We start from the raw sequence: 25,044 nt of genomic DNA on the forward strand, positions 1-25,044 counted from the left end.
GCGCGCCCGGTGAGCCGCGGGCCCGGGGTGCTCCTGGTCGCTGGGGACAAACTCTAGTCTGGTTTATGTCCCTGCAGGCTTTCGAATTACCTGAGGGTTGGACTCGGTGATCTTTGAGGTCTCTTCCAACCCGGTTGATTCTGTGATCTTACTCTTAGTTTGGCTGCTGTTGTGGTTTAGCCCCAGTAGGCAGCTAAGCACAGCCTAAGCTGCTGCGAGGAGAGTCAGCCCAGCCCAAAGCCATACAGCTCCCCTGTATAAAATAATGCTTTTTTCCCCTCTCTGTGGTAGGTGTTTCAGTGCCTTTGCAGCTTGGTTTGCCTGATGCCATTCCACCACAGTATGGGGCACTGAAAGAAGTGAGCATTCACACAGTGAGAGCAAGGCTGAGACTGCTGTACCATTTTTCTGATCTCATGTACTCTTCGTGGAGATTACTGAACCTCAGTCCCAATAACCAGGTAAAATTCCATTTAAAGAAACTGCCTTGGCTGTGTTGTGTTTTGCCACGCCGCGAGAGAGTTTCTGACCAGATCAAGGTGGATCTTAGTGATAGGCCTTATAGGTCTTGTAAAAAGAATAAAGAAACATGTATAGAACACTAGGTTAAAGCAAACTTTGTCTGAGTATCGTTCTCTGTGCTCCCTGTGCTAGCTCTGCCACGCCACAGTTTGGTTCCCAGGAGCTGACCCAAGGCCGAGCGGCATGAGCTGGGAGTGCCAGGGCCTGCCTCGACAGGGCCTGCCTCGACGGGGCCTGCCCGGCAGAGAGCGGAGTCCGTGTTCTGTGTCGAGGTGGTTTTTCTGCTCTCTTGCAGAACAGTACCTCTCACTACAACGCCGGGACATGGGGCATAGTCCAGGGCCAGCTGAGGCCCCTGCTGGCCCCGCGGGTGTACACCCTGCCCATGGTGCGCTCCATCGGGAAAACCATGGTGCAGGGCAAGAACTACGGCCCACAGATCACTGTGAAGAGGATATCCACCAGGTGCGTGTCACGGGCCTTGTGTTAGGCCTCAAATGGATGCTCATGTCCGTTTCCTTAACTTCTGGCATCCTGAGCTCTCTGTACAACTTTGTTAACCGAATGACTTGGGTAGCCTTTGCGTGTTGGGGAGTTACATTGTATGGCTGTGTCTCTCCTTTTCTCCCCAAAGAGGTCGGAAATGCAAGCCCATTTTTGTACAGATAGCAAGGCAAGTGGTGAAGCTGAATGCGTCCGACCTTCGCTTGCCCTCCCGTGCCTGGAAAGTGAAACTGGTGGGAGAAGGAGCTGATGATGCAGGTGGAGTGTTTGATGACACTATCACAGAGATGTGTCAGGTATGTCTGTGAATTCAGGATGCCTGGGAAGAGGTTTGTTCTCTCTGGTGTCTGTCAGTATTTTTCTTATGTCCTTTTTGCAGCATAGCAAAAACTTGTTCTTCGGTCCTGAGCCACAACACTAGAGCTGCCTGCTTAGGGCTGTCTCTGGGGAGAAAGAAATCTTCCTAGACTGTGCCAAGGAGATGCCATAAAGCCACACTAGAACTAGTGTTACATGATGGCCCCTACATGTTACTGGGAGCATTTTGCAGCCTCCCATTCTGTCCTGCCAGTTCCTTCTGAGGGAGCTAACTCTATTCCAAGGTCACAGCACATTCCATGCAGTGCAGAAACACCTCGGGCCGAGTGTTCTTCAGGTATTGTGCACATCACCTCTCCAGACTCCTGGGCAGTAGCAGGAAGTGCAGAGTGCACTGTTTGGCCTGTCTGTAACCAGGAGGTTGTTGCTGTTGTTAACAGCTGTCTTTCCAGACTCCCCAGCAAACTGAAGGTTTCAGGCTGCAGCACTAGGGTAAAGCTGGTCCATCCAGCAAACCGAAGCTTTCAGACTGCAGCACTAGGGTAAAGCTGGTCCATGCTCATGTGTTCTGCTAATGGTTTTAAAGCTGTGTGCCAGCCCTGTGACACAACTCACTGTAGTTGGGAGCTGGCTGAAGAAATTTGGTTGTTCCTTAATCTTCCAGGAGCCTTAAAACACAGAAAGTGAGGATTGGGGAGGATAATAAGTCTATCTGCCGAAGCTTTCAGACTGCAGCACTAGGGTAAAGCTGGTCCATGCTCATGTGTTCTGCTAATGGTTTTAAAGCTGTGTGCCAGCCCTGTGACACAACTCACTGTAGTTGGGAGCTGGCTGAAGAAATTTGGTTGTTCCTTAATCTTCCAGGAGCCTTAAAACACAGAAAGTGAGGATTGGGGAGGATAATAAGTCTATCTGCTTGTTCTGGGACAGGACAATAGCTGTGGATAATGCTGTAGCTAGCAGTGGAGTTAGAGCTGGGATACAAGATGGGAGAAACTGAAGAACTCCATTTGTTAGTGGATTTTCTGAAGCCTGTAAGACTAGAGTAGGGTTGATTCAGGTAAGGACTTGAGGCATAATTTTTGCATTCTTTTGTGAACAGTCTGCTTTCCATATGAGGTGTGAGAAGGGTTCAGGACAGAAATCACTGACAGTGTTTTTGGATCTTGAAGAAGCTGCACCGATAGGGTGAAGAGCTTATGGCTTCTGATTGTTTTGGAAACAGGTGCCAGGAATGTGTCACAGAGCAGCCACAGGACAATAACCATTGTAGTCTGACATAAGGGCAGGTCACAAAATAAACATGTTTTTTGTTACTTAAAATCTTCCCTACCATGTCTAATTTCTCTTAGATGTTCTTTAAGTATTGGTTTGCGAGAAGCAGTCATCACTGTAGTGGAATATTGTGTCTGGTAATGCTGGAATGTCTTAATAATTCTGTCAGGTTTGTTATCCCTAAGAATGCTTTTTTGTTGTTGATTTTTAAGGAACTGGAAACTGGAATAGTAGACCTACTTATCCCTTCCCCAAATGCTACAGCTGAAGTAGGCTACAATAGAGATAGGTAAGTTGTCCAGGACTTGCATTTATTGCAGATGTTAGTAAATCCAAATCTTCTGTTAACTGCTTTATACCAAATGATGAGGCTTCGTGATTGTCTCTAGTATATTTTTTCCTTCAGGTTGTGATGTGACTTTACTGTGCAGGGCAGGGCATGGTTTTAACAGGAATGGCTGGTTGCTGATGGCAGAATTCAGGCTGGCACCAAGAATGGTCAGCAGCTCTGCCTGTCGTGGCCTCCAGTGTTCCAACAGCTATAGAAATATGTGGACACACCTTGGTGACAAGTGTGGTGGCAGTTACTGTGCTGTGCTTAGAAATGCTTTCTCTTTCACTTCTAATGAAGTGGCATAGAAATAATACTGGAGTATTTTCACTGATTCTTTGCTCTTTCAGGTTTCTGTTTAACCCTTCAGCATGTCTAGATGAACATCTGATGCAGTTTAAGTTCTTGGGCATTCTCATGGGTGTAGCTATTCGTACAAAAAAGCCATTAGATCTTCATTTGGCTCCAATGGTCTGGAAGCAACTTTGTTGTATCCCACTCATCTTGGAGGATTTGGAGGAGGTAGATCTGCTCTATGTGCAGACCCTCAACAGCATTCTTCACATTGAAGACAGTGGGATTACTGAAGAAAATTTCCATGAGGTAAGATAAGAAGGTTGGAGCTTTTAGGTTTATTCTGAAAGTGGTTGTTTGATCAGACTGAGCTGCAGTGTATATGTGATTTCAGTCTCTGTTCCTGGGGTAACAAGCACTTTGTGTGCATTTAGAATAGTTTGTGGTCTGATTATGTGTAGTTGTAGGTGACTTAGAGAAAACATCAAACTCGGATCACTGGAGTGACTCACACTGAACATGCTTTTCCTTTTTTGCGTAACAGATGATTCCTTTGGATTCTTTTGTTGGCCAAAGTGCTGATGGAAAAATGGTTCCCATAATCCCTGGAGGGAACAGTATCCCACTTACCTTTTCAAACAGGAAAGAGTATGTGGAGAGGGCAATTGAGTACAGACTCCATGAAATGGACCGTCAGGTGAGGATCTGGTGGGACACTGTCCCCGTCGCTGACGGGAGCACTGAGCTATGCCTCTTTCCATGAGTCCTTGGGCTTTGCTTCCTGCACCTTGCCTGGGTCCCCGTGTCTTTTCTTCCCCCACAAACCATTCCTGGGTTTTCTTTTCAGTTAGTCCTGTTTTTCTCAGTAATTGCTCAGCTGGCAAAAGAGCATGAGAAATCCCTGGAGTGGCCCCAGTGCCCTGTCAGCCCCGTGCCAGGAAAGAAGCTGCTGGTTTGCATGCTGGGCACTATTGTTGGACCTGTCAACAATGCAGGCACTAGCTAGAGTAAATATTATCCACTATTTCTCTTCTACTTTAGCACAGAAACTGCACATATTTCAGGGTATGTTTGGGGAAATGTTCATTGCCTCTTTTCATACTTCTGTGTCATTTGTAAAGTGAAGCTGGTGGAAGCAATGTACTAATTACAGGATACAGATGCATGTGTGATATTATCTGTGTTAGAAAAGTGGCTTTCTCATCAGATGTACCTGAATCTTAAGTGCTGTAGGACAGATACAGCATTCCTACCATCCATCTGAGCCGGAACACAGCTCAGATTGTGTTCACACAGCTTCTCGGTGTAGCCATCATTTGTGCTGCCAACTTGTCCTCTTTTGAAAGCAGTTGTGTTTTGGATCAAAACACGTTCTTTGATGTGCAATTGCAATTAAAAATACCTGTAGTTTCCTTCAGGATTTTGAGACTCTTTCTCAAAGGCCCCTGCAGGGGATGAGTGGGAGCTGCATTTGGCAGATGTTCTCTCCTGTCTTTATCCCATTTCTCAGCTGATACGGTAGCTCTGCACTCGGATGGTACAGGGTGGCAGAGTTAGCAGTTGCACTCTTTTGGCTCTCTTTTGGCCCATAGGTGGCTGCTGTCAGGGAAGGAATGTCCTGGATCGTTCCTGTTCCTTTGCTGTCTCTCCTGACTGCCAAGCAGTTGGAGCAAATGGTCTGTGGAATGCCAGAAATATCGGTCGAGGTTCTGAAGAAAGTCGTGCGCTACAGAGAGGTGGATGAGCAGCATCAGCTGGTGCAGTGGTTCTGGCATACCCTTGAAGAATTTTCAAACGAGGAGAGAGTCCTTTTCATGAGGTTTGTGTCGGGGAGATCTCGATTGCCAGCGAACACAGCTGATATCTCTCAGCGGTTCCAGATCATGAAGGTTGATAGGGTAAGGTGCTGGGTTTATTTGTCTGTCTTTATTCCTGTTTCACATTCCTCTCTACTATAGTCTGTCCTTTGGCCATAGGAGACAGTTTCCATAACTGTAAATGTGCACAGTAGGAGATGGGGTGTGCTCTGAGTTAATAATCCCAAACATTTTTGTTGGGCTGCATGAGTTGCATCTTAGCTGATTTGGTGCCGTTGGTGATTGGAGCTCAAGACAAGTCCTTGCACAAAGCTACTTCTGTTGTAATTTGGCCACAAGGACTTTTCTGTTCCAATCTCTTTTTTCATTTGGTAATTTTCATTCTGTTTTTAAGCTTTCATTTTTTCTAAATGGCGACATAGGACATTTTCAAACTAGTGCAGTGAGTTCACAGTGTATTATCTGATGTGCAGGGATGCTTTCCTTCGGCATTACCTCGGGCTTTGTGCAGTGAAGGCACATTCCCTCAACAACATGAATCAAAAACTCGAGCAGATGGTTTGGTTGGGTGTGTCAGACTGCCTCAGGTGAAGGCACACTGCAGGAGAGCAGTTCGTTAGGGGGTCGAGTCGTTTGCAGAGGACACCTGCCCTGTATCTGTGCTGGTGTTGCATGTACAAAGGATGTAAAGCAAGGGCAGCCAATCTGCTGCTGAGCAGGAATTTGGAGAGAACGCAGAACTGCTGAAGGCAGAGGAAGGGGAAGGGCAGTGAAACGTGGGTATGTTGCATTTTTCCTTCATTGACAGCTTAACACCTTTTATCCGTTTCCACAGCCTTACGACAGCTTGCCTACCTCACAGACTTGTTTCTTTCAACTGAGGCTCCCACCCTACTCCAGTCAACTCATCATGGCAGAGCGTTTGCGCTATGCAATCAACAACTGCAGGTCTATAGACATGGACAATTACATGCTCTCACGGAATGTGGACAATGCAGAGGGCTCAGACACAGATTATTAACATTCTGTGAATAAAATCATCTTCCTCTTACTACAAATAGTGCCCCAAGTCCAATTCATCATTGACATAATTTTACAGTAACCATAGATGTTTTAGGAGCATAAAACCAGACATTAATAGATGGTGGCCACATTTTAGTTACTCTAAATGTAACAAAAAATTAGATGTTTTTATTTTTTTGTGATTGTAAAAAAGAAAAAAGGAAAAACGAAACAAAAAATATGGGTAAGTTTTATTCTTATTTTTTGGTCACTTTTGATAAGTTTGCATGGAGACATTTTGGTGCATTTTTGTTGGGAATAGTCCATTTGTAAGCCCTCCCAGTGAACATGAAGAGTTGTACATTGTGTATAATTGTTCATTAGCCAGGACAGTTTTACATGAATATTCACATATTTATTTTGTTTTAATTTGGATTGCCTGTGCAGGGTTCCTTAAGCAGAGAAAAATAAAGCAAATCCAAGAATCAGTTGCTTGTATGCATTTGTGAACTGTGGTTGGTTTGCTCAGTCTTCATACGTTGATATTTTGTCCCAGGAAATTGTGTTGGTGTTAGGCAGTGGGTGGTGTTTGGAGCATCTAACTGTGTATCCTCCCCATGATGCTGAGCAGCTCTGTGCTCTGCATTGCTGATGTGCCCCCTGGCTCCCCTGGGCACTGCTCGTGGTTCTGCTGCTCTTACTGTTGTGCTGCTTCCTTCTGGCTTTTCCTGTGAGTGCTCTGCTCCTCCAGTGCAGCTGCTGGCAGTACCAGCCTGCTGCCACCTCCACTCAGAGCCTTGGAAGCTTTTGACCAAAAAAAACTTCGTTCTAAGATGCAGCTGATTCCTGGTCAGAGCACAAAGAACTTAAAATGCGAGTGACAGTGTGGTCAGGGGTGTGGATTTTATGCACATTCTGAGTTCTGCCTTTGGTCGCATCTTGTTGCATCTGTAACTGTGATGATCAGCATGGTTTGGCAGCAGTGTGCTGCACAAAGGAACCTCTGCTCTGTCTTAGGGCTGTGCTGGAGAACAGATCTTTGCCCAGTGTCTACAAAAGACATCATTTGTGTCAAACTGCAAATGCTGCTTGGTGTTGAGGAGCAGGACTTTCCTGGCTGGAGGAAAGGGGTAGAGTCTGTCCCCAGGTGAGTCACTGCTGCTCTGCCCTGATTTCCTCCCCACCTCCTGCTCACTGGACACCTTGGGAATGATCCTCAGGGCCAGTGAGGACAGTTATTAGCCTGGTCTCACCTGGGACCAGCCTGGTGCATCTGAGTCCGGAGTAGAGGGTAGAAATTGCTGTTGTTTTCCCTATTGTGTTGTTGGCAAGGATGGATAGGGAAATTTCCTGGTTGTCTGAGACCAAACTGGTGTTTCGGTGCCAGCTAATAGTGCTCGAAGGGCAGAGTTGGTAAGCTGTAAAAATTTGCAGGTCTGTGTTATCTGGTGAAGTCCTTTGGGTTAGGGTTAGTTGTTGGCTCATGGAAAAAGCAAAAGGATTTTAGCTGTGACCAAGTACCATATGGCAACACAAAACCTCTTGGGGCTCAGCAGTCTGTGGGGAAGGAGGGTCTCAGGGCTCCTGCCTCTTTGTGTATTATGGTTTCAAACTCAGCTGAGATTTTGGTGTCACATTGCTATGTTTTGGGGGAGTAAAGTCACATCCTGGTCTAAATTTATACATGTAATACATAAAAATACAATATTGCCAAATAAAGTCCCCAAAACCCCACAAAGTGCATCCGCACACACACACAGTCCTGATAGAAAACTGGCAAAAAGGTTTAAGTAAGATGTAGACAGATGCAAACTGATGTTCATATCTTGTAGCTGCTCGAAAATCTGTTCCTGGTACATCTGCAGAGAGTGTGTTCCACCACAGGTGCTTGGAGAGTTGACATCAGGAGGTCTTTGTTTACTGATGTGACTATAAATTCCTGCCTTGTTTTGGCTTGTCAGCAGTAAGTGAAACTGGTGTTGTGTATCCAAGGTAGAAATCGTGTCAACATCCCAATTTCCACATCCCAGTGAATTTGTTCACCTCAGCAATCACCTTTCCAAGCTGTAAAGGTTGGGTTAGGATTGCTGTTTGTCCTCCTGTCCAGGCGTGTTCCTTACTTAAATCTGAGGAAGGAGTTAATGGATCCCAGTTTCATAGAGTGCTGTGCAGTTAAGTCTCTCTTTGAAGAGGTCCTCGGGTAAGATTTGCTGTGGGACAGGCACAGCCTCGAGCAGTCGGTGTGTGATGGGCCAGAGATGGTGGCAGAACAGTCAGAGTTTCCAACCTGCTTTAAGGACACACTCAGGTGTTTGTGCTCTGTGCAAGGTTTTACTTTCAAATGAGATCTTGACTGTGAGTTAAGCTGGAACTGTTGAGGGTCCAGTTTGAGGCTGTTGCCCGTGTGGTGTGTGAGCTGAGCTGACACTGGTTCTCCCAGGGTTGGCAGCCTGAGTTCTGTGGGCACGAGGATCTTCAGGAGATCCTGTTCTATGGGATGGAGGTGTAAGGCAAGTCCGAGTTCAGCTGTGGAGTGGGCAGGATTGTATGGTGTGCTCTCCAGGAGTCAGAATTGCTGAACAAAGTGGAAAATAATGGAAAGCAGAACTTGAGGATGTGCTCACACATGAGTACAGCACAGGGCTTGAGAAAGGTGCTTTAACCTCATGCTGCAGTTCAGACAAACCCCGAAGGATTCCCACGGGATGATCTGTCAGGTGACTGCAGTACACAGGGAAGTGGCACTCAGAAATGTCTAACTTTCCTCAGGCAGAAGTCTGTAAGGGCACAGAGTCCTGCAGCATGGTGTCTGCAGTGCTGAGGACTCCACACCAGCTCTCGGGGCATTGGATCGTGGCAGGATAAAACAATGCCAACCTTTAGTGTCAGGTTTTGTTAGGTGATGGCATAGCATCATTGCAGAATTTCATTAATAAAAAGTTTCACTTCCAGGCAGCAGAGCAGCATAGTGACAGGTTTGTGGTTTGGGATGAAAATAGCTCCTTGTTTTGTTCTTTGCAGTGAGAAATGGTGTCTGGGCTGCAGTGTGTCCTAATTTAGCATTTAAAGCTACAGGTTGTAAGTCACTGTCCTGTCCTATAGGTTAGTGCTCTGAACTAGCATTTGTTCATAGGTCATAGAATTTTAGGGGTTGGAATGGACCTTGCACTCTGTCAAATTACGATGATGCCTCAGTAAACCAGACTGCTGCTCTGCTCTCCCCCTCCCGCAGCGCTCTGTGACCGTGCAGCTTTCCCAGTTTCGAGGAGCAACAGAGAGCAGGTTGGTTTTTTTCCTTAAGCCTGGTGGAGATGCCTTTTTTCCAGTACACCCTTTACAAAACAAATCAATCATTTGTTTGGACTTAACCACAGTTTGTTGCGACCCAAGAGGAGAGAGCAAGTGAGGTAAAACACCTACATTGATTATACAGTTTGTTGCACTTAAAGCTGAACCAATTTTCTTGATGCTTTTTCAAGCATCAGCTTTTCTGCTGGCTTACTGTCTGGGATCATGTTAGCACTTCTCTCTGCCCTCAGCACAACTGAAGGACGTTTTTCCCTGACCCTGTCTAGACCAGCTTGTGTGATGTTCCGGCAGAAATCCACGTGGAGTGTTTGCAGAGCTCCCCCGTGGAGGGTCACTGCCGCCAGGGTCTGGTCAGTGATGCGCACACAGTTTTCCAGTTTGAGTGTCTTGAGGTTTGGGCAGTTCTTGAGGAGCAGCAGGATGCAGTCATCTGTGACGTGGCCACAGCCAGAGAGCGTGAGAGAGAGCAGATTTGGGCATCTGCAAACATGATTGTTGACAGGTGAGGTGAGGGCAAAAGTAAATAATAGAGCTTGGAGAAGCTAATATCAAGAACAAATATGAAGGCTAGAAAAATACCTCCTCTTCCATCAGGAAGGCTAAGAATGCTTAAGCAGGTGGAGTCATACATAGATCTTTATGTTGAGCTTTACTAATGGCAAAGCTTACCCCTTTTGCTTTTCTGTTGGCAGCAACATCTCTAGCTCAGCAGGCAGGGTGGGGAAGGCCAAGGCCTATTTAAGCTGCAGCTGCACTGGTTTGTCCTGAGGAGTTGCATGGTGCTGCTCTCCTCCAGGTGCAGCTAGTGAAGACCCAGTACAGGTGAGATTCATTTCAGGATGAAGTTGAGGACAATTGAGAGAAGGAACTGCTTTGTAGACATGCTGAGCTTGGGCAAGTAAGACACTCCCACTCTGGATTTTCAGGAATTATGGATGTATTTCAGCTCCTTGGATTCATTGAGTAGGTGCCAGCTGCTGCCTAAGAGTGATGTTGAGAGCCCCACACAGCCCTTAAACTTTCCTTTGAGCCACTGAAACCGGTAAGAACTCTTCTGTTACAATCATGCAGCTATTGAAAACTTTATTTCTTGCTGCTTGGGTAGAGCTGGGAGAGCACAGGAAAGGCCTGTTCTGAGTCAGTGTGTGATGACTTGGAGCAGCTGTCCCTGTGCTGAGCAGCCCTGTGTGCAGGGACCCTGAGGCTCTGGGGCACAGCAACAGTCAGGGCAAACAAGGGGCTCTGCCCTGGCTGTGGTGTGTCCTTTGGGCCTTAGAAACTGGGGCACAGTGTACTCTTTACAGCCCACCCTGTGTCCCACCTGCTTGACTTCACCTTTTGAGCTGAGGGGATAAAGTGAGGTCCTATCAGCTGCATGATCTTTGTTTTTACTCTTTTCCTTTACAGTTATGAAGTTAGAGAAAAAAAGCTGGCAGAGTCAAGAAGGGCTCTGAGATGCCATCCCTTGTGTATCAAAGGCAGGGAGAAAAGTGGATATTTGTTGAGTTTGCCGAGTACTAGGAGCTTCATGTGAACGGGAACACTTCCAGTGAGTTGCTGCAAGGAAGGGCAGGAATTTGTATTGTCCTGTGTAGGCACAGGTGTGCTGAGCCTTTGCTAATTAACCCAGATTTTTATCTGTTGTTTTAAATGGTTACTTCTGAAATTTTGTACTGGCAGCTTAATGCCCTGGTTTGCACCTGCATTTCTGTCATGGTTTCGAGAGCACTCTGTGTCCTGTGTCCTGTCACTTGCTGCCTTTTTCCTGCTGTCCCTGCCAGAGCTGAGGGAAGCTGAGGGCTGGCTGTGCCACTTCAGGCCACCCTGGGCCTGGGCCCTCAGCCAGCTCTGGTGTTGTGGCACACTGGGAATGGCTCTGCCCCATCTGCACCTCCCAGTGTCGTTTATCTTTTATTAGAGCTGTTCCAAGAACTGCTGTGCACCCAGAGCTGCTTGTGGCATTACTCTTACTGTGGTTCATAGGGAGCTAAGAGAGAGTTATATTTTGGTATAAAAGCAATACTTGTCTCTCAGAATTAAGTAAATCTGATGTTTAGTAACCTGTTTAATGAACTTGGTTGTTACGACTTGCCTCGAGGTTGTTAGGACCTCAGCAGAGTCCTCCAGACCCTGCACAAGGGCTCAGTTAAGCAGCAGTGTGCTAGGTAGTAGTGCCCTTTCCCATATTATTTATTCTTCAGAAAAAGGAGAAGAAAATAGGTTTAAGGAAAATCAATATGAAGTATATACACTATTTGCACTATAAAACAAACTTTACATAGTACTAGAACTGTGAAGTTAAAACCCTCCCATGCTCAACGCTCCATTCCAGGCAGGCTGGATGGAGTGAGGAGCTCTCAGGTCTCATTTCCCTCACTCCAGGGCAGTTCCCCTGCACACACACCCAAGGAACATACCTGTTGGAAACGTCTAGTAAAAAATCACTGACAGTGTTCTCGTGCCTGCTACAGAAGTCTTTCTGGAGACTGTTTTTCATCCAGTCCTCAATGTTGCACACCTTGACTCTCTCTGAATACCAGCAGATGGATAGGTGTCTCAAAGCAGGTCCCAGGAGAAAATTGTCCTTCTTTAGTTCCACTGGAGAATGAAAGTTCAGCAAAGACCACAGTAAAGGATCCTGAAACACTTCGAGCAACTTGTGACATGTTTTTGCTAAACATTTCCTACTATTTTTGTCCAGAAAGGAAAAGAGATATAAAAGGCAGTCCCGATTCAGCTGGGTGATGTGCATAGCCCCCGGAGCAGGTCGAGGAGAGGCTCCTGGCCTGGGCAGTGCTGGCAGGGGCTCAGCACCACCACGAGGCTGTTGCACATATATGGTTGTGGAATGGTGTTTATTTTCGGCTCACAACTGGTGCAGGAGCTCAGAATAGGGAAGGAAAAAGGAACATGCATCAGGCAGCCTGTGTGCTTCCCACAACGGAGTGGCCATGTAGAACAGCTGTACTTGACTGCCATGAAATGCTTCCTTAAAAGGGCTTGGTTTTTTCCTTTGTAGACACTCCTAAGTTTAGCAGAGTTCTTGTGCTGAGTTACCAGAGTGGGTGTGTAAGTACAGCCAGCAGTATCATTGCTAGCCTTCCATGGTTGAAGGATGTGGCTTTTGGAGCAGCAGTTTGTTTTTGCAGTGTACAACAATTTTAGGCTTTATTTGTTCACTGATTTTTCTGAGGTTGCACTTTTGCTTCATGTTCAAGGACTGTGACACTGGATAATGAACTTTCATGGCTCATAAAAGGTGCTGCAAAATTCCCTGGGTGCTTTGAAGCACACACACAGAGTTTACAGCTTCACTTGACAAGCCTCAGAGTTCTGGGCACACTGTTATTTGAGGCTGAGCTAGGATTCTATGAACAGAGCTAGCTGTGTCCCCAACTTCTGCAGGAGGAAAGCAGAGGCAGACACACATGGGAACAGCAAATCTGTGTTTAGTTCCTTGTGGGCTTGTTGCTTTTAATAGATGTTTCCTATTAGCTTGGGTTGGCTTGGTTTGGTTTTGTAGGTTTAGCTGTTACCACAGACACCTTTTGGTGGAAAAGGGGATGGATATTGGATATATGAGTAAAGGTAGCTGTTTTCCAGTAAAGGGAGTTTCTACTGTAGAAGAAAGATGCTTCTAGAAGAGAAACGTAGCTATAGTAAATGACAGGTTGCAACTGAAAACAGTAAGTGGTTTTTTTTAACTGTCACATTTGTGAAACAAAAATGCTTGAGATGAAGGTGTTTGATGCCCATCTTCTGTCTGCTGTTGGTACAAGAGACTCCATTCAGTGAAGTGGTGGCACTGCAGGGCACCTTGCACAGCTGTGCAAATTGTGCATTTTAATGAGGAGTCTTGTGATGTATGGCAGGGTTGAGTGGTACCAAAGCTAACCTATTCCTTACCCTGAGAATGCAGTTTGAAATTCGGCTCTGAAAAACAAGATCTGAAATTTGTTTGTGGTCTGCAGCAATTCTGGCTTCAGCTCCTGTGTCTGTCCACACAGCAGGCACACACCAAAATACAGCAGTTGTGCTGAGCTCTTTGCTTAGCAGTTTTCTGCTCTGTACTGTAAGCTGTGCTCAACAACTGCCCCTTGTTGGTTTCCTATCCTTTGTCAGTCATTCCATCTTTTCCTTGAAATGAGAAGGCAGCTCCTGCTCAGAAACAGGCTCTGGCAAGTGCCACGAGAACTTTAGGAAGCCACGGCAGGGCCAGGATTTCATGGCCCAGGTAAGCTGCCACGGGCAAACAGCCTGAACCCTTCGCTCTTCTCACCTGGAACAACTGACCTTCATTTTGGGGCAGGTTCAAACTGCTCAGAGTTGTGACACACAGAGAATGTTAGTTAAGAAAAACCCCAAACCAACAAACCAGGTTAGTGGTGCCAGACAGGGGACACACTGCAGTCTGAACAGCAGATCCTCTCTGGGCTTAGGTGCCGAGGCCAGAGGAGGTGTCACGGAGTAGGAACACTCCAATGGCTTTAATTTGTTCTCTCCAGAACACAGTACAGTACTGGGCCATCTGTGTAAGAGGAGTGACACTGATGTTCTGCAGAAGGACAAGAGGAGTTTTGTTTTCTAAAGAAAGGAGACACTTTAATGGCACATTTTCCATAAACACACTGTGTGATGAGATATAATTCACATTCATCCTGGAAATGCTCCAGAAACACACAAGATGCACAGAGTCAGTAATCCTCACTGAAAATTACACACAAGAGTTTAATGGTAAACAGTTACAACTATGGCACTACAGTACTTGAGGATAGCCCAAAGCACATTGGAATCCATTTTCAAGGTGCCAATTACCTCATCAGTAAGACAGACACATCAGTAATGAAACATTGTCGGGGAAACTTTTGAAGACCACGTGCTACACCTTCTGCTGATGGAGCAAAAGCCTTAGGAATGGCTCCTGCTCTTGATACACTGTCCCTGCCTGTCCCAGAGCTCCCTGGGAGCTGGACATTCTGAGCTGTGTGTGCCATCGGTCTCGTCTCCAGCTGTGTACGTGGCTAAACAATTACTAACAGAAGGACACACTTTGATTGGACAAATCTTGGTGAAAAATGTGCAAGTCTGAACTGCAGGGAGCAGCTGCTGCTTGCTGAGCTGTCACAAGCAAGAAGAAAAATTCTTGCGTGCTACTGCGTACTACGATCAGCAGTAAGTAGAAAAGAAATGTTTGGCTTTAAATGAAAGGAGATATCCCCCCCCAAGCTAGTAGATAAATATAGGATATACAAGTAAGGTTAAAAACGTAATACTAGGCCAGGTGCAGTATATGTTACTGGTTCAGTGCTCAGTTACCTTTTTTTTTTTTTTTTGACACCACACTGAATAGAATACAGTGGATAAGCAAAGTTCTCCACCAGGAAGAGAAATACTTGTGTTGCCACAACAAACTGTTCAGACTGTCCATCTGGGCTTGCAGTGGGAGAAAGTTAACTTAGGAAAGGATTTACAATGTACTTATTCCAGCAAAGCATATGGCTGAGTCCTTAGCAGCACCTGCTGCAGGAACTTGCCTGCTGTGATTGCACCATGGGGCAGGACAGCCCTGGCCCAGAGTTGCACAGCACGTGGGGCTGAAACAAATGCTCAAGTGAGAACAGAACTCTGACCCAAACAGTTACCTGGAGAAATAGAAGCTGATTAAAATAAGTGAAAGTTGCTGAAGATTACGAATTTTAAGTTCCTAAAATTACAGAAAGGCACATTTACATCACTGTTTTGCAAGAACACTGCATCCACCTGACTGCTCTAAGTTAAACTGCTGCTGGTCCAGAGCCAGGTAGTTGTGTATTTTAAGCTTGGCATTCTCAAAGGTAAAATCTAAGGGAACCCAGTCCAAGTAGCATGTAAAGTGCAGCTACAGACAGCATGTCCAGCAGCTCTCACATTCCATCCTCTATGTAAGTCAGTCCCAGCGACCCATGGTGACTGGTTAGAAGAAAGGCCCTGCCTGCAAGAAATGGAAGGTGACAAACTATTGACACTTCAAAGCAATCAACAGTTCTGTTTATTGTCCGGCATAAGGTTAGGGTTAGAGCATCCTTATGTCACCACGTACCAAACACGATCAGAACAGCCTTCACCTGTGCACAGTCAGCTATGCTGAATGCTGTTTGCAGTTCTGTATTAACCCAGTTCTCCCTGTCCTGGTTTAAGAGGCTGTGAAAAAGCTTCCAGGAACACCAGTGTACCCAGGCCCTGACTGTGACCCGGTACCCCACGGCCAAACTGGGAATTCGGAGCTGGTGGGTGTGCTCAGACCACTGCACTGTACTGCTGACAGCTCAGGGATGCTGACTGAGGGGGTGACTCTGCTCTCACTGCCACAGCTCAGATTCCAGCAGTGCCCAACTCCTGTTAGCACAAGGGGGCTAACTGGAAAGGATGGGCTGGGAGGAGTATTTGTCAAATTTCAGGTTGTATTTTGGACTCATGGTTTTCCTGTCTGCCTTCTTTCCATCTTATTAACTGGCAGCACAGCTAAAACTCGGGGTGTTCTTTTAGCATGTGTTTCTCAATTACCACAGCAAGTTTCAGAAATTGCATCGTGGCTCCTGTGTTCACCTAGAAACTAAGGACGCCACTCTGGGCCAGTGTGTAAGTGCTACAGCCTCCCCAGTCCACAAGCAGTCTTGGCTCATCATCTCCCACCACACAGGCTCTGCTGTGAGAAAATGGCATTTGAACTGACCCCTGGAACACCATCTGCCTCCTTTGGGTTCAGGTGAGCTATAGGTATGGAGCAGAGCTAGACCTAGGCCTGAGGCCTTGGGGGTGTTGTCCAGTCACCCCGGGAAGGAGGGTTGGGGTCCTACTGCCAGAAAGTCTCCAAGTTTCCAAGCAAGCAAGTGTTGATGATCAAATTTCAGGCTGACAGTCTAAACCAGGAGATGTCTATTGCAATTCAGGTTCAGTTAAAAAAAACCCAAAAATCTCAACACAATTTAGACAGGTAATTTTAAGAGAGTTTTTTAGATCTGAAGGGGGTGGGGGAGAAAGCATTGCAGTATTGATACAATTGAACCAACTGTTTATTTACAAGGATTCCTGAAGTCAGCAGCCTGAACACACTCCAGTATAGCAGCAATTGCCTGGTCTACTTAATGGTGCCACATCTCCTCTCTTCTGCGGCCAAGGAATGGTTGCTCAGAGGTCACTGTTTCGGCTTCCTGCACGAGGGAAAACAGTCTGTGCAAACAATCCCTTGATTAAAGAGATTAAATCATACCTAGGGAACAGCACTAAGAACAGCACAAAGTTGTATTGCTCTTCAGAAGCACATGGATCTGCTCATAAGGAGGACAGAAAGCTTCTTTGATGTAAATGTGCCTTTAGAGAACGAGAACTGAAAACAATATAAAAAAGTCAAATAACTATTTCATGAAACTATATATATCAAAATTGAGTTATCACAACTAAAGCAGCAAATCAAATCTGCTGAGGTTTTCTGGTATAACTAAAAAAAAGTTAGTTTGTGTCCAAGTTCAGTAAGTCAAATGCTACCACTGACACAACAAAACTAAAACCCACAAGAGGAAATTGAAAAGTGCACAATGAAATTAATAAGTCTTGGATCAAGTATTTATGGAAAAATGGAAATGTTTTGTCCGGTGGACTTGATAAGTGAGAATTAAAGGAGGTATTAGAGTTTATCTGCTCCAGCTTTGGCTTGCTGTTCCACATAGAAGAGGATGTAGGCCTTGGCCTTCCCCACGGTGTCCTCATCGGTCAGAGTCACAGTGCTGTCGTTGAAGTGGAACCAGCGTCCCTCGTGCGCCGCGTACGCCGTGTAGTGACCGGAGCCCACACTGCCAGCAGAGAAACAACAGTCACACGGGACACAGCACCTCACTGCTGGGGCTGAGAGACCCCCAGGAACCACAGCACCTCACTGCTGGGGCTGAGAGACCCCCAGGAACCACAGCACCTCACTGCTGGGGCTGAGAGACCCCCAGGAACCACAGCACCTCACTGCTGGGGCTGAGAGACCCCCAGGAACCACAGCACCTCACTGCTGGGGCTGAGAGACCCCCAGGAACCACAGCACCTCACTGCTGGGGCTGAGAGACCCCCAGGAACCACAGCACCTCACTGCTGGGGCTGAGAGACCCCCAGGAACCACAGCACCTCACTGCTGGGGCTGAGAGACCCCCAGGAACCACAGCACCTCACTGCTGGGGCTGAGAGACCCCCAGGAACCACAGCACCTCACTGCTGGGGCTGAGAGACCCCCCAAATTAATGTTTTATGTTAAGTTAAATAGTCACTTGCTGGGATGAGTCAAAAGGTGTTCATACATCCTTAGGAGTGTCCCCCAGTTTGTTGCCAGCAAGGCTTGCAGCAGCACTCAACTCCCACATCTGCTCATGTACACAACACATTTACTGCTGCTATTCAAGCATGAGCTAAGAAATCTCATAGTGCTCTGTTTTCAGAAATCTTTCTCATTTTGGCATATAGAGACTCAAATAGACTAAATACTATCAAAAGCACTCACAGCAAATGTAATCCCAGATCAGTAGGCCAAAAATTTTTCAAGTTTTTGCCTTTGCTTTGCTGTCCTTTGTTTTTCTACAACTCTGCAGCACCAGTGGTGGCTAAGTCACTGCATGGGCTGCCTTTGGCAGGCCAAGAGTTCCTTCAGCTTTCTGGGCTTGCAGCTTGTGACTTAAATTCAGGTCTCAGCAAGGTTTTGATGGGGTTGAATTTCTTTAGGAAACCCCTTTGACAGCTCACACAGGAAGTGCCTATACGATAAGAACGTGTTTCTCTCAGGATGAGCAGTTGTGCTGTCCCTGTGTCCTGTGGCTGCATTCAGTCCTGCAGGAGGAGCTGTCACACTGCTGTCATTGTGCCCATCTCAGGCTCCAGGTGGTCCAGACACACACACACACTTCTGTAGCACAGTGAATAAAAGAGGAGGAAATATGTCTGTTCTGCACTAAGCATTTCAAAATGAGACCTCCTGAGTCATCCTCTTGGTTTAGGGCTTCCCATTCCCAGTGGAACTAGGCTCTTTTCATTCTGTCTCACACTTGTAGTCATTAACCCCAGAGACTGCACAGATCTATCTGTAGTTAACTCAGCTTAGTTCCACGCCAGTGTGTAAAGTGCTGCTTATTTCCACCAGGCAAAAGTCATTCCCTAAGGACAGAGAAGCCTTCATGAACTCTGCATGTCCTTCAGTGGGAGAAGATCTCTGCACATACTCACCCTGAGCCGTGATGCACAACCACAGCCACGAGGTCATACAGACAACTTTCAGGGCCACTGTTTTCAGGCTGCAAAACACAGAAAACTCTTCAACTCACCAGCACCGACTCTGATTTGTAAGACAGACACAGAAGATATCAGTAGGTCCTCTTACCTCTAACAAGTAGCATTTCATGTCTAGACCTCGTAAGGGAAACTCGACATAGGTATCCACCTTGTTCCTCAGATATGCTGTCCAGTGGAAGCGTTTCAAGTGTAAGCAAAGCACCTGAGGGGGAGAGGGACAGAGATGTGCAGGGAGACACAGGGCTACAGCTGCTAATGCTGTGACACTGATCCTCCTCATGCTTCTACAAACCTTTGGTAGTTTCTGAATCCAAAATTTTTTTGTGGACTTCTGTTTCTTTTTGCATTTGTGACACATATACAGCTCTGTCTCATCAAGTTCTTCCAGGTCTGTAAAACTGCGAAGGCAATCTGAAAAGAGAATACAAAACATGTTAAAGCTCACACCAAGAAACCTGATTCAAGCTGACATCGAGGTGGATTTGTAACACACAGCACAACACGTCCTGCAGTGCAGCTGTGCACAGCTACTGCTGCTGCTGCCACCTCTGCAGCCAGGGGAGCCTGATGTAATGCCACCACAGCACAGGGGCAGCCCGACCTAGCGCCGGGGAAGAAGGTGGAGGCAGAGCACGGCAGGCAGAACAGGGTGGGCAGGAGTTGGCAGCCAGGCAGAGGGGCATGGCGGGCAGGAGTTGGCAGGCAGAGGGGGATGGAGGCAGGAGTTGGCAGGCAGGAGTTGGCAGGCAGAGGGGGACGGCAGGCAGGAGTTGGCAGGCAGGAGAGAGAGAGAGAGTGAGAGTGTGTGAGAGAGTGTCAGTGTGTGAGAGAGTGTCAGTGTGTGAGAGAGTGTCAGTGTGTGAGAGAGTGTCAGTGTGTGAGAGAGTGTCAGTGTGTGAGAGAGTGTCAGTGTGTGAGAGAGTGCGAGAGAGAGTGCAACTGAGTGAGACACCTGGGGAAAGAAGGAAGGGAAGGAAAGGAAGGGAAGAAGGAAAAGGTCTGTCCAGAGTGGGTTGCTGTGGGTTTGGCCTTTACCTCGGAGGGTGCACATTGGTCCACTGTCTTGGCTCTTGCCACGTTTATTCCTGAACTGACTGGGAATATCTAGTGAGAGGTCTGGGAAAACAAAGAAGGCAAATGATCAACCCACTCTGATGCAGTGTGACATAGGTCAGATCTCATGAAAAGAAAAGCAAGGCCTTACCTAGGAATGGGTCAAACTTCCTCGATTCCGTGCCACAGATGAGGCAGTTCACTTCATTCTGCAGAATTCCTCCAAAAATGGCTGTGACCACTGTCGAGGCTCCGTTTCTACAGTTTGGGGCAGAGAGACAGAGTCAGTCCCAGTGTGCCTCAGCTGCTTTCCATCCCTGTGCTCACAGCTCCACCAGGCTGGGCAGGAACCCACACCTTCAGTGCTCCGAAGATTGCACTGGGCTGCAGTTCTGCCCTGCACCTGATGTATCTGAAACACAAAGGTGCTCTCCCTCCTGTGGTTCTCTCATCAGAGCAAACTGCAGTGCACACACAGCTCCTGTGCCCTACTCTGCCCTCAGCACCTCACTCTGCCCGGCCACTGCCTCTCTCAAAACAAATTCACAGTACAGAGGTGAGCAAAGTTTAAATTTCCCTTGCGTTTTGACATGCAAAATGCTGACAAAACCAAATTGGTTTACTTGTCAAATATGTGTCAATTGGAAAAACATTTTAAGATTCATTTGGGGAATTTTTAAGCATCAGCAACACAACATTGATGTACAGAGCAAAACAAAGAGCACAGCCTGAACTCTAGGTCTTCCCTACTGAGGCATCTCCACAGTCCGGCACCGGTCTGGCCTGCTGTATAGGAAGGGAAAATCCATTTTCTGTATGGACTTAGGGACCACATATGCAGACTGAACTGACTGAACATTCCTTCCTGACGCTCAAAAGGTTTTCACTCTGTGGCAGTTTGAGTCTGAGAGAAAACCCAGTGGAACAGAATTCAGAAACAACAGTATTTTCAGAAGCAGAGAAAGAAGACTGAAAGAAACACAAATTACTCCTCTGTTTCAAGGAACATAGTAACATGAAAATCAAAACTAGCCAGGATAAAAGCAACAGCTTTAACTGTCAAGTGACATACAAATCTGGCCAGATCATCTGCAGAAAATCTGACTGCAAAGTGTGAGTGCACTGCTCATTAACACTGCCTCATTAATGTGGAAGGTCTGCTCCTGCCATCTCTGGGACCACACTCAGCCCATTGCTCACCCTACACCAGTGAGGCTGAGGAGAAGAAAGAACTGTATAGGGGTAGAGAACATAAAACACAGGAGGTTTTTATTTCTGAAGGACTAATGACTTAAAATGCCTTTCTAACTTCACCTGTGTGCTCACTCAGAGCTGTGAAAACTGCCAGGACACTTTGGAAGGGACACGGCTCCTGCAAGAACGCTCAGCTCTGAGACTGCAGCTCTGCACTTCCTAACACGACAGAGGCAGTAAAGAAATTTCAGCCATGGACCCTGAGGCTGAAATCCCAGAGCCCCCACATGCAGACCCAGACAAAGGCATCAAGGCTTTGAAGGGACTCAGACCCACTTACATGCAGCACTTGTTGCTTGCAGACAGGCTGGAGTTCTCCTGCAGCAGCACCGAGCGTGAGACGCCGTTGAAGCCTCCCTGGAGCTCCAGGTGTAGGTGGTCCAGGAGGTAACGCATGAACTCGTGGGCATCCTGCTGCTGGTACCCCCTGGAAAGGAACAGCAACAAGATCACCACACACAGAGGCTGCTTCAGTGGCCACAAAGAGCACCAGGTCACAGGAAGGAAACCTGGCGTGGCAGTCGTCCTGAGCTGACATTCCAGAGGGACTTCAGAAAGGAGCAGTGTCTAGTTCAACAACTAAGCAATTCTGGTCCTTCGCAGCTCATGTTTTCTGCACATCTTTCTGAAGATGGAGAAACTTTTAAGAATGCACATTTTAGAGCAGAAAACAACAGGGAGCAGCAGGTGCCTAACACTTGTTCACGAGCAGCATCCCGAGATGGGACCACAGCCATCAGCAGCAACCCCAGCACTGTACCACAACCCTGACACTGTACCACAACCCTACCACAACCCCAGCACTGTACCACAACCCCAGCACTGTACCACAACCCCAGCACTGTACCACAACCCCAGCACTGTACCACAACCCCAGCACTGTACCACAACCCCAGCACTGTACCACAACCCCAGCACTGTACCACAACCCCAGCACTGTACCACAACCCCAGCACTGTACCACAACCCCAGCACTGTACCACAACCCCAGCACTGTACCACAACCCCAGCACTGTACCACAACCCCAGCACTGTACCACAACCCCAGCACTGTACCACAACCCCAGCACTGTACCACAACCCCAGCACTGTACCACAACCCCAGCACTGTACCACAACCCCAGCACTGTACCACAACCCCAGCACTCAGAACCATCCCCGGCACTGTACCACAACCCCAGCACTGTACCACGTCTGTCAGAACCATCCCCGGCGCTGTACCACAACCCCAGCACTGTACCACGTCCATCAGAACCAACCCTGGCACTGTACCACAACCCTGGCACTGTACCACATCCACCAGGAGCACACACCAGCAGCAATGCCTCACTCAGGCATTTCTCCATTTCCTTTGTGACCAACTAGATGTGATTTGCACCTCAGCAAAACTGCTTCACATCTCATTCAGACAGTGCATCTTTTGTCTTTGACTCTGTCACAAATAATGGGCAATATATTGTAAGATTCAAAAGTCACCACAAAATCCACTGTTCACATGGGGGTTGGAGTCAAGTCAGTATTTCTGAGAGGTTCCCAAACAGCAGCTTTAAAATAAACCACCAAGTCTGTATGTAGAGCTTAGAGCACCCTGCAAAGCACAGGCAGCACCACCTCCCCTTCCCAACAGACAGACTGGCACACAAACCTGCTGTGCTCCAGCAGGACAGTCCTGTAGAGCCAGAGCCAGCACTCCCCCTCCCAGAGCTGCTCAGAAGTACATGGCACGTTTGATGAAGGAACCATCATTCCACACTGTTGGTTGTGCTCCTGGTTCATACATTTATACTTACAAACAAGATGGAAAATTCTCTGGATTTGTTCAAAAGCCTAAGTCCAGAGTCAATAAAGCATGATGGATCATGTGGGAGTAGGGACCCACTAAGCAGCTGACACTGTTCTCCATTTGATTTCTCTTATCCATTAATCATGGACACACTCCCAGAAGACTGGGGATAAAAATGGAAGAGAGGGAGATCCCAAACAAACAGCACTTTTAAAAGCTGTGACTGATTGAACCCACAGTGCTGAAAATTTGCTTGAGGAACTGCAATGAACTCGTTCCTCACTTACTCTAACAACAATTATAGTGAAGACTAATAGGGAAACTGGTCAAGGACATTATGTTTGTTTGCCTATAATGTTTTGGTCACTGCTTGCAACTAACTGGTATTAAACTTCCTTGATTCTCATAAGCCAAGTGCAACAGAATTGGCAGTGTGAAGAAGAGAACAAATAGATTTGTCTTATTTGGGTTACACGTTGAGCAGATGTGTTCACAGCATCTTTTCAGCACTGCTGGAGTATAACAGATAACAGAACATCTTTACAACCTGAGAACAGGGAGCAACTTACCTTCATCACAATATATCCTAACAGGTTGCAGTGCTCCTTTGAAAGAGGTTCAGGGGCCAGGACAGGGAGACCTTGGAGAGGAACGACACTTCAATTTACTTCAGTAACCTGCTCTTTCCTTTGCTTTGCTGCCAGTATGGGCACAAAATGCTTACTATGCACAAGATTTTTCTCTTACAGCCCTTACTTCATGTCCAGAGAGAATCAAGGAAGTTTCAGCCAGTATGTTTGCATTTAGGCCTGAAAGTGCTATATCCATTGCAATCTGACTCCATGGCTTTCTTCTTGCAGCCAAGCCTGGGCTCTGTCAACACCCTTCACCTGGCACTTACCTACCAGTCATTATCTGGGTCCTTTCACTCACCCTTTGGAGCACTGGCTCAAGGGTACAACTGTTACTATTTCTACTTGAGATGTTTGTCCTCTCCAACACTGCTATGGTAAAAAGGGCAGGAAAAAAGCAAACACCACCAATGTACACAAAACTGCTGATCAGAGCAAAGACCCTTTTCAAAGCATGTGGAAAGCTGCATAGAGTGCAACCTGCAGATTCAATCATTTTCGGGTAGGACAGCAGCAACACATGATTGCAATCAAGATTGTGTTATTACAAAACTTACCTAAAGTTTGGCATGATTTTCCACACAACGTAAAATAAAGACTCTGGACTAAATGCAGTTTGGCTTCCTTGCCATAAAGCACAGAGTGTCTTTCTGAATTCTTCTACCAGTGAACTGGAAAGAAAGTAAAAGCTGGTGTTTAATGCAGGTTTGGATTATAACCCTCATAGCTCAATGGTACAAGTATCAGACATTAGCTTGGTTCAGACTGGAGTGACTGGTAAATATGCTTTCCAGTACCTTCAAAGATTCTATGGCCAAAATCCTACATAGCACTGGGAGAGACAGGTTAGGAAAATGATAGATTAGGAAATCTAGTCACCTTATGCCATTTTAGAGTGGACTCTACTACCATCATCCCTTTGACACTTGCTCAAACAAGCTACACATTGTGAATCACTAATTTTTTTTGCAGCAGTAGCAGATGTGACTGCAAGTCACACCCCCATGACCTTATTTTAGCCAGAATTAAGCAGCATAACATCTGGAGTACATAAAACTAGCAGTTCTTAATGCTACTTTCAGTGCAGTGACACTGCAGCACTTGGTGCAGTCCCTCCCTGCAGCACCAGACCTGTAAAAGCATGCTGCAAGCGATACCAGTTTCATTTTTGTACACACAGCTGTCTCCTGTGACTGTCCCCTGTGAATGGTGTGACATCCCAGCCGATGGGGGTTCCACCCCCCAAGCCTTTGCTTGCTCGGTGCTGACAAGGAGCAGAGCTTACACGTTGTTGTCCCCCTGGCTCCGGGTGTGGTAGGTCCTCCTGCCTGCTGTCTTCCCGTTCCGCAGCTCCACGGCAGGCAGCTCTTTGAAGTAACAGCAGAACTGCTGAATGTTACTGGGGAAAAGGAAACAGGAATGATATCCTTAAAGGGCAGAGAAAAAGGAGAGTGTGATGTACTGTGCCCAGTGCTACCTCCACACCTCCCCAGAGTGTGCAGCACACACCTTCTTGTGCCCAGGGCTACAGCACACACCTTCTTGTGCCCAGGGCTACCCCCACACCTCCCCAGAGTGTGCAGCACACACCCTCCCGTGCCCAGGGCTGCAGCACACACCTCCCCAGAGGGCGAGGCAAACACCTTGCTG

At 47.0% G+C, this 25,044-nt stretch overlaps 3 protein-coding genes across 3 annotated transcripts in view; 1 reads left to right on the plus strand and 2 right to left on the minus strand.

The window, feature by feature from the left end:
- Positions 1 to 817: 817 nt before the first annotated feature.
- Positions 818 to 6,551, plus strand: LOC103810741 (probable E3 ubiquitin-protein ligase HERC1; the record flags this gene model as incomplete). Its single annotated transcript, XM_009083658.1, has 7 exons — positions 818 to 987; positions 1,157 to 1,322; positions 2,832 to 2,908; positions 3,301 to 3,553; positions 3,789 to 3,941; positions 4,837 to 5,142; positions 5,897 to 6,551. Coding segments are annotated over 7 exons (1,311 nt in total), but the record flags the coding sequence as incomplete, so codon positions are not given.
- A 2,955-nt stretch (positions 6,552 to 9,506) lies between these two features.
- FBXL22 (F-box and leucine-rich repeat protein 22) lies at positions 9,507 to 12,124 on the minus strand. The gene is made up of 2 exons (XM_009083656.1): positions 11,790 to 12,124; positions 9,507 to 9,852 (listed from the first exon to the last, which is right to left on the minus strand). Exons 1-2 carry the CDS (start codon positions 12,122 to 12,124, stop codon positions 9,507 to 9,509), a joined length of 681 nt encoding a protein of 226 aa, XP_009081904.1.
- Positions 12,125 to 17,035: 4,911 nt separating this feature from the next.
- Positions 17,036 to 25,044, minus strand: part of USP3 (ubiquitin specific peptidase 3) — a gene marked incomplete at its 5' end in the record, with an annotated part of 20,135 nt that continues 12,126 nt past the window's right edge. The window contains 9 exons of the mRNA XM_009083659.1: positions 17,036 to 17,201; positions 18,607 to 18,674; positions 18,761 to 18,874; positions 18,965 to 19,083; positions 19,708 to 19,788; positions 19,877 to 19,983; positions 21,260 to 21,406; positions 23,952 to 24,065; positions 24,680 to 24,793. Of these exons, the coding sequence (XP_009081907.1) occupies positions 17,036 to 17,201; positions 18,607 to 18,674; positions 18,761 to 18,874; positions 18,965 to 19,083; positions 19,708 to 19,788; positions 19,877 to 19,983; positions 21,260 to 21,406; positions 23,952 to 24,065; positions 24,680 to 24,793 (1,030 nt within the window). The remainder of the gene's footprint in view (positions 17,202 to 18,606; positions 18,675 to 18,760; positions 18,875 to 18,964; positions 19,084 to 19,707; positions 19,789 to 19,876; positions 19,984 to 21,259; positions 21,407 to 23,951; positions 24,066 to 24,679; positions 24,794 to 25,044) is intronic.

Source organism: Acanthisitta chloris, unplaced genomic scaffold (genome assembly GCF_000695815.1).
Source record: "Acanthisitta chloris isolate BGI_N310 unplaced genomic scaffold, ASM69581v1 scaffold26061, whole genome shotgun sequence".
Taxonomy (NCBI): domain Eukaryota; kingdom Metazoa; phylum Chordata; class Aves; order Passeriformes; family Acanthisittidae; genus Acanthisitta; species Acanthisitta chloris.

What these genes read in the sequence shown, in the direction of transcription:
- FBXL22 (XM_009083656.1), bottom strand. Translation starts at nt 12,124, where the DNA reads ATGCACATCACCCAGCTGAATCGGGACTGCCTTTTATATCTCTTTTCC. An exon ending in TTACTAGACGTTTCCAACAG is followed by an intron (nt 9,853 to 11,789) that starts GTATGTTCCTTG and finishes TCATGTTTGCAG; the next exon opens with ATGCCCAAATCTGCTCTCTC.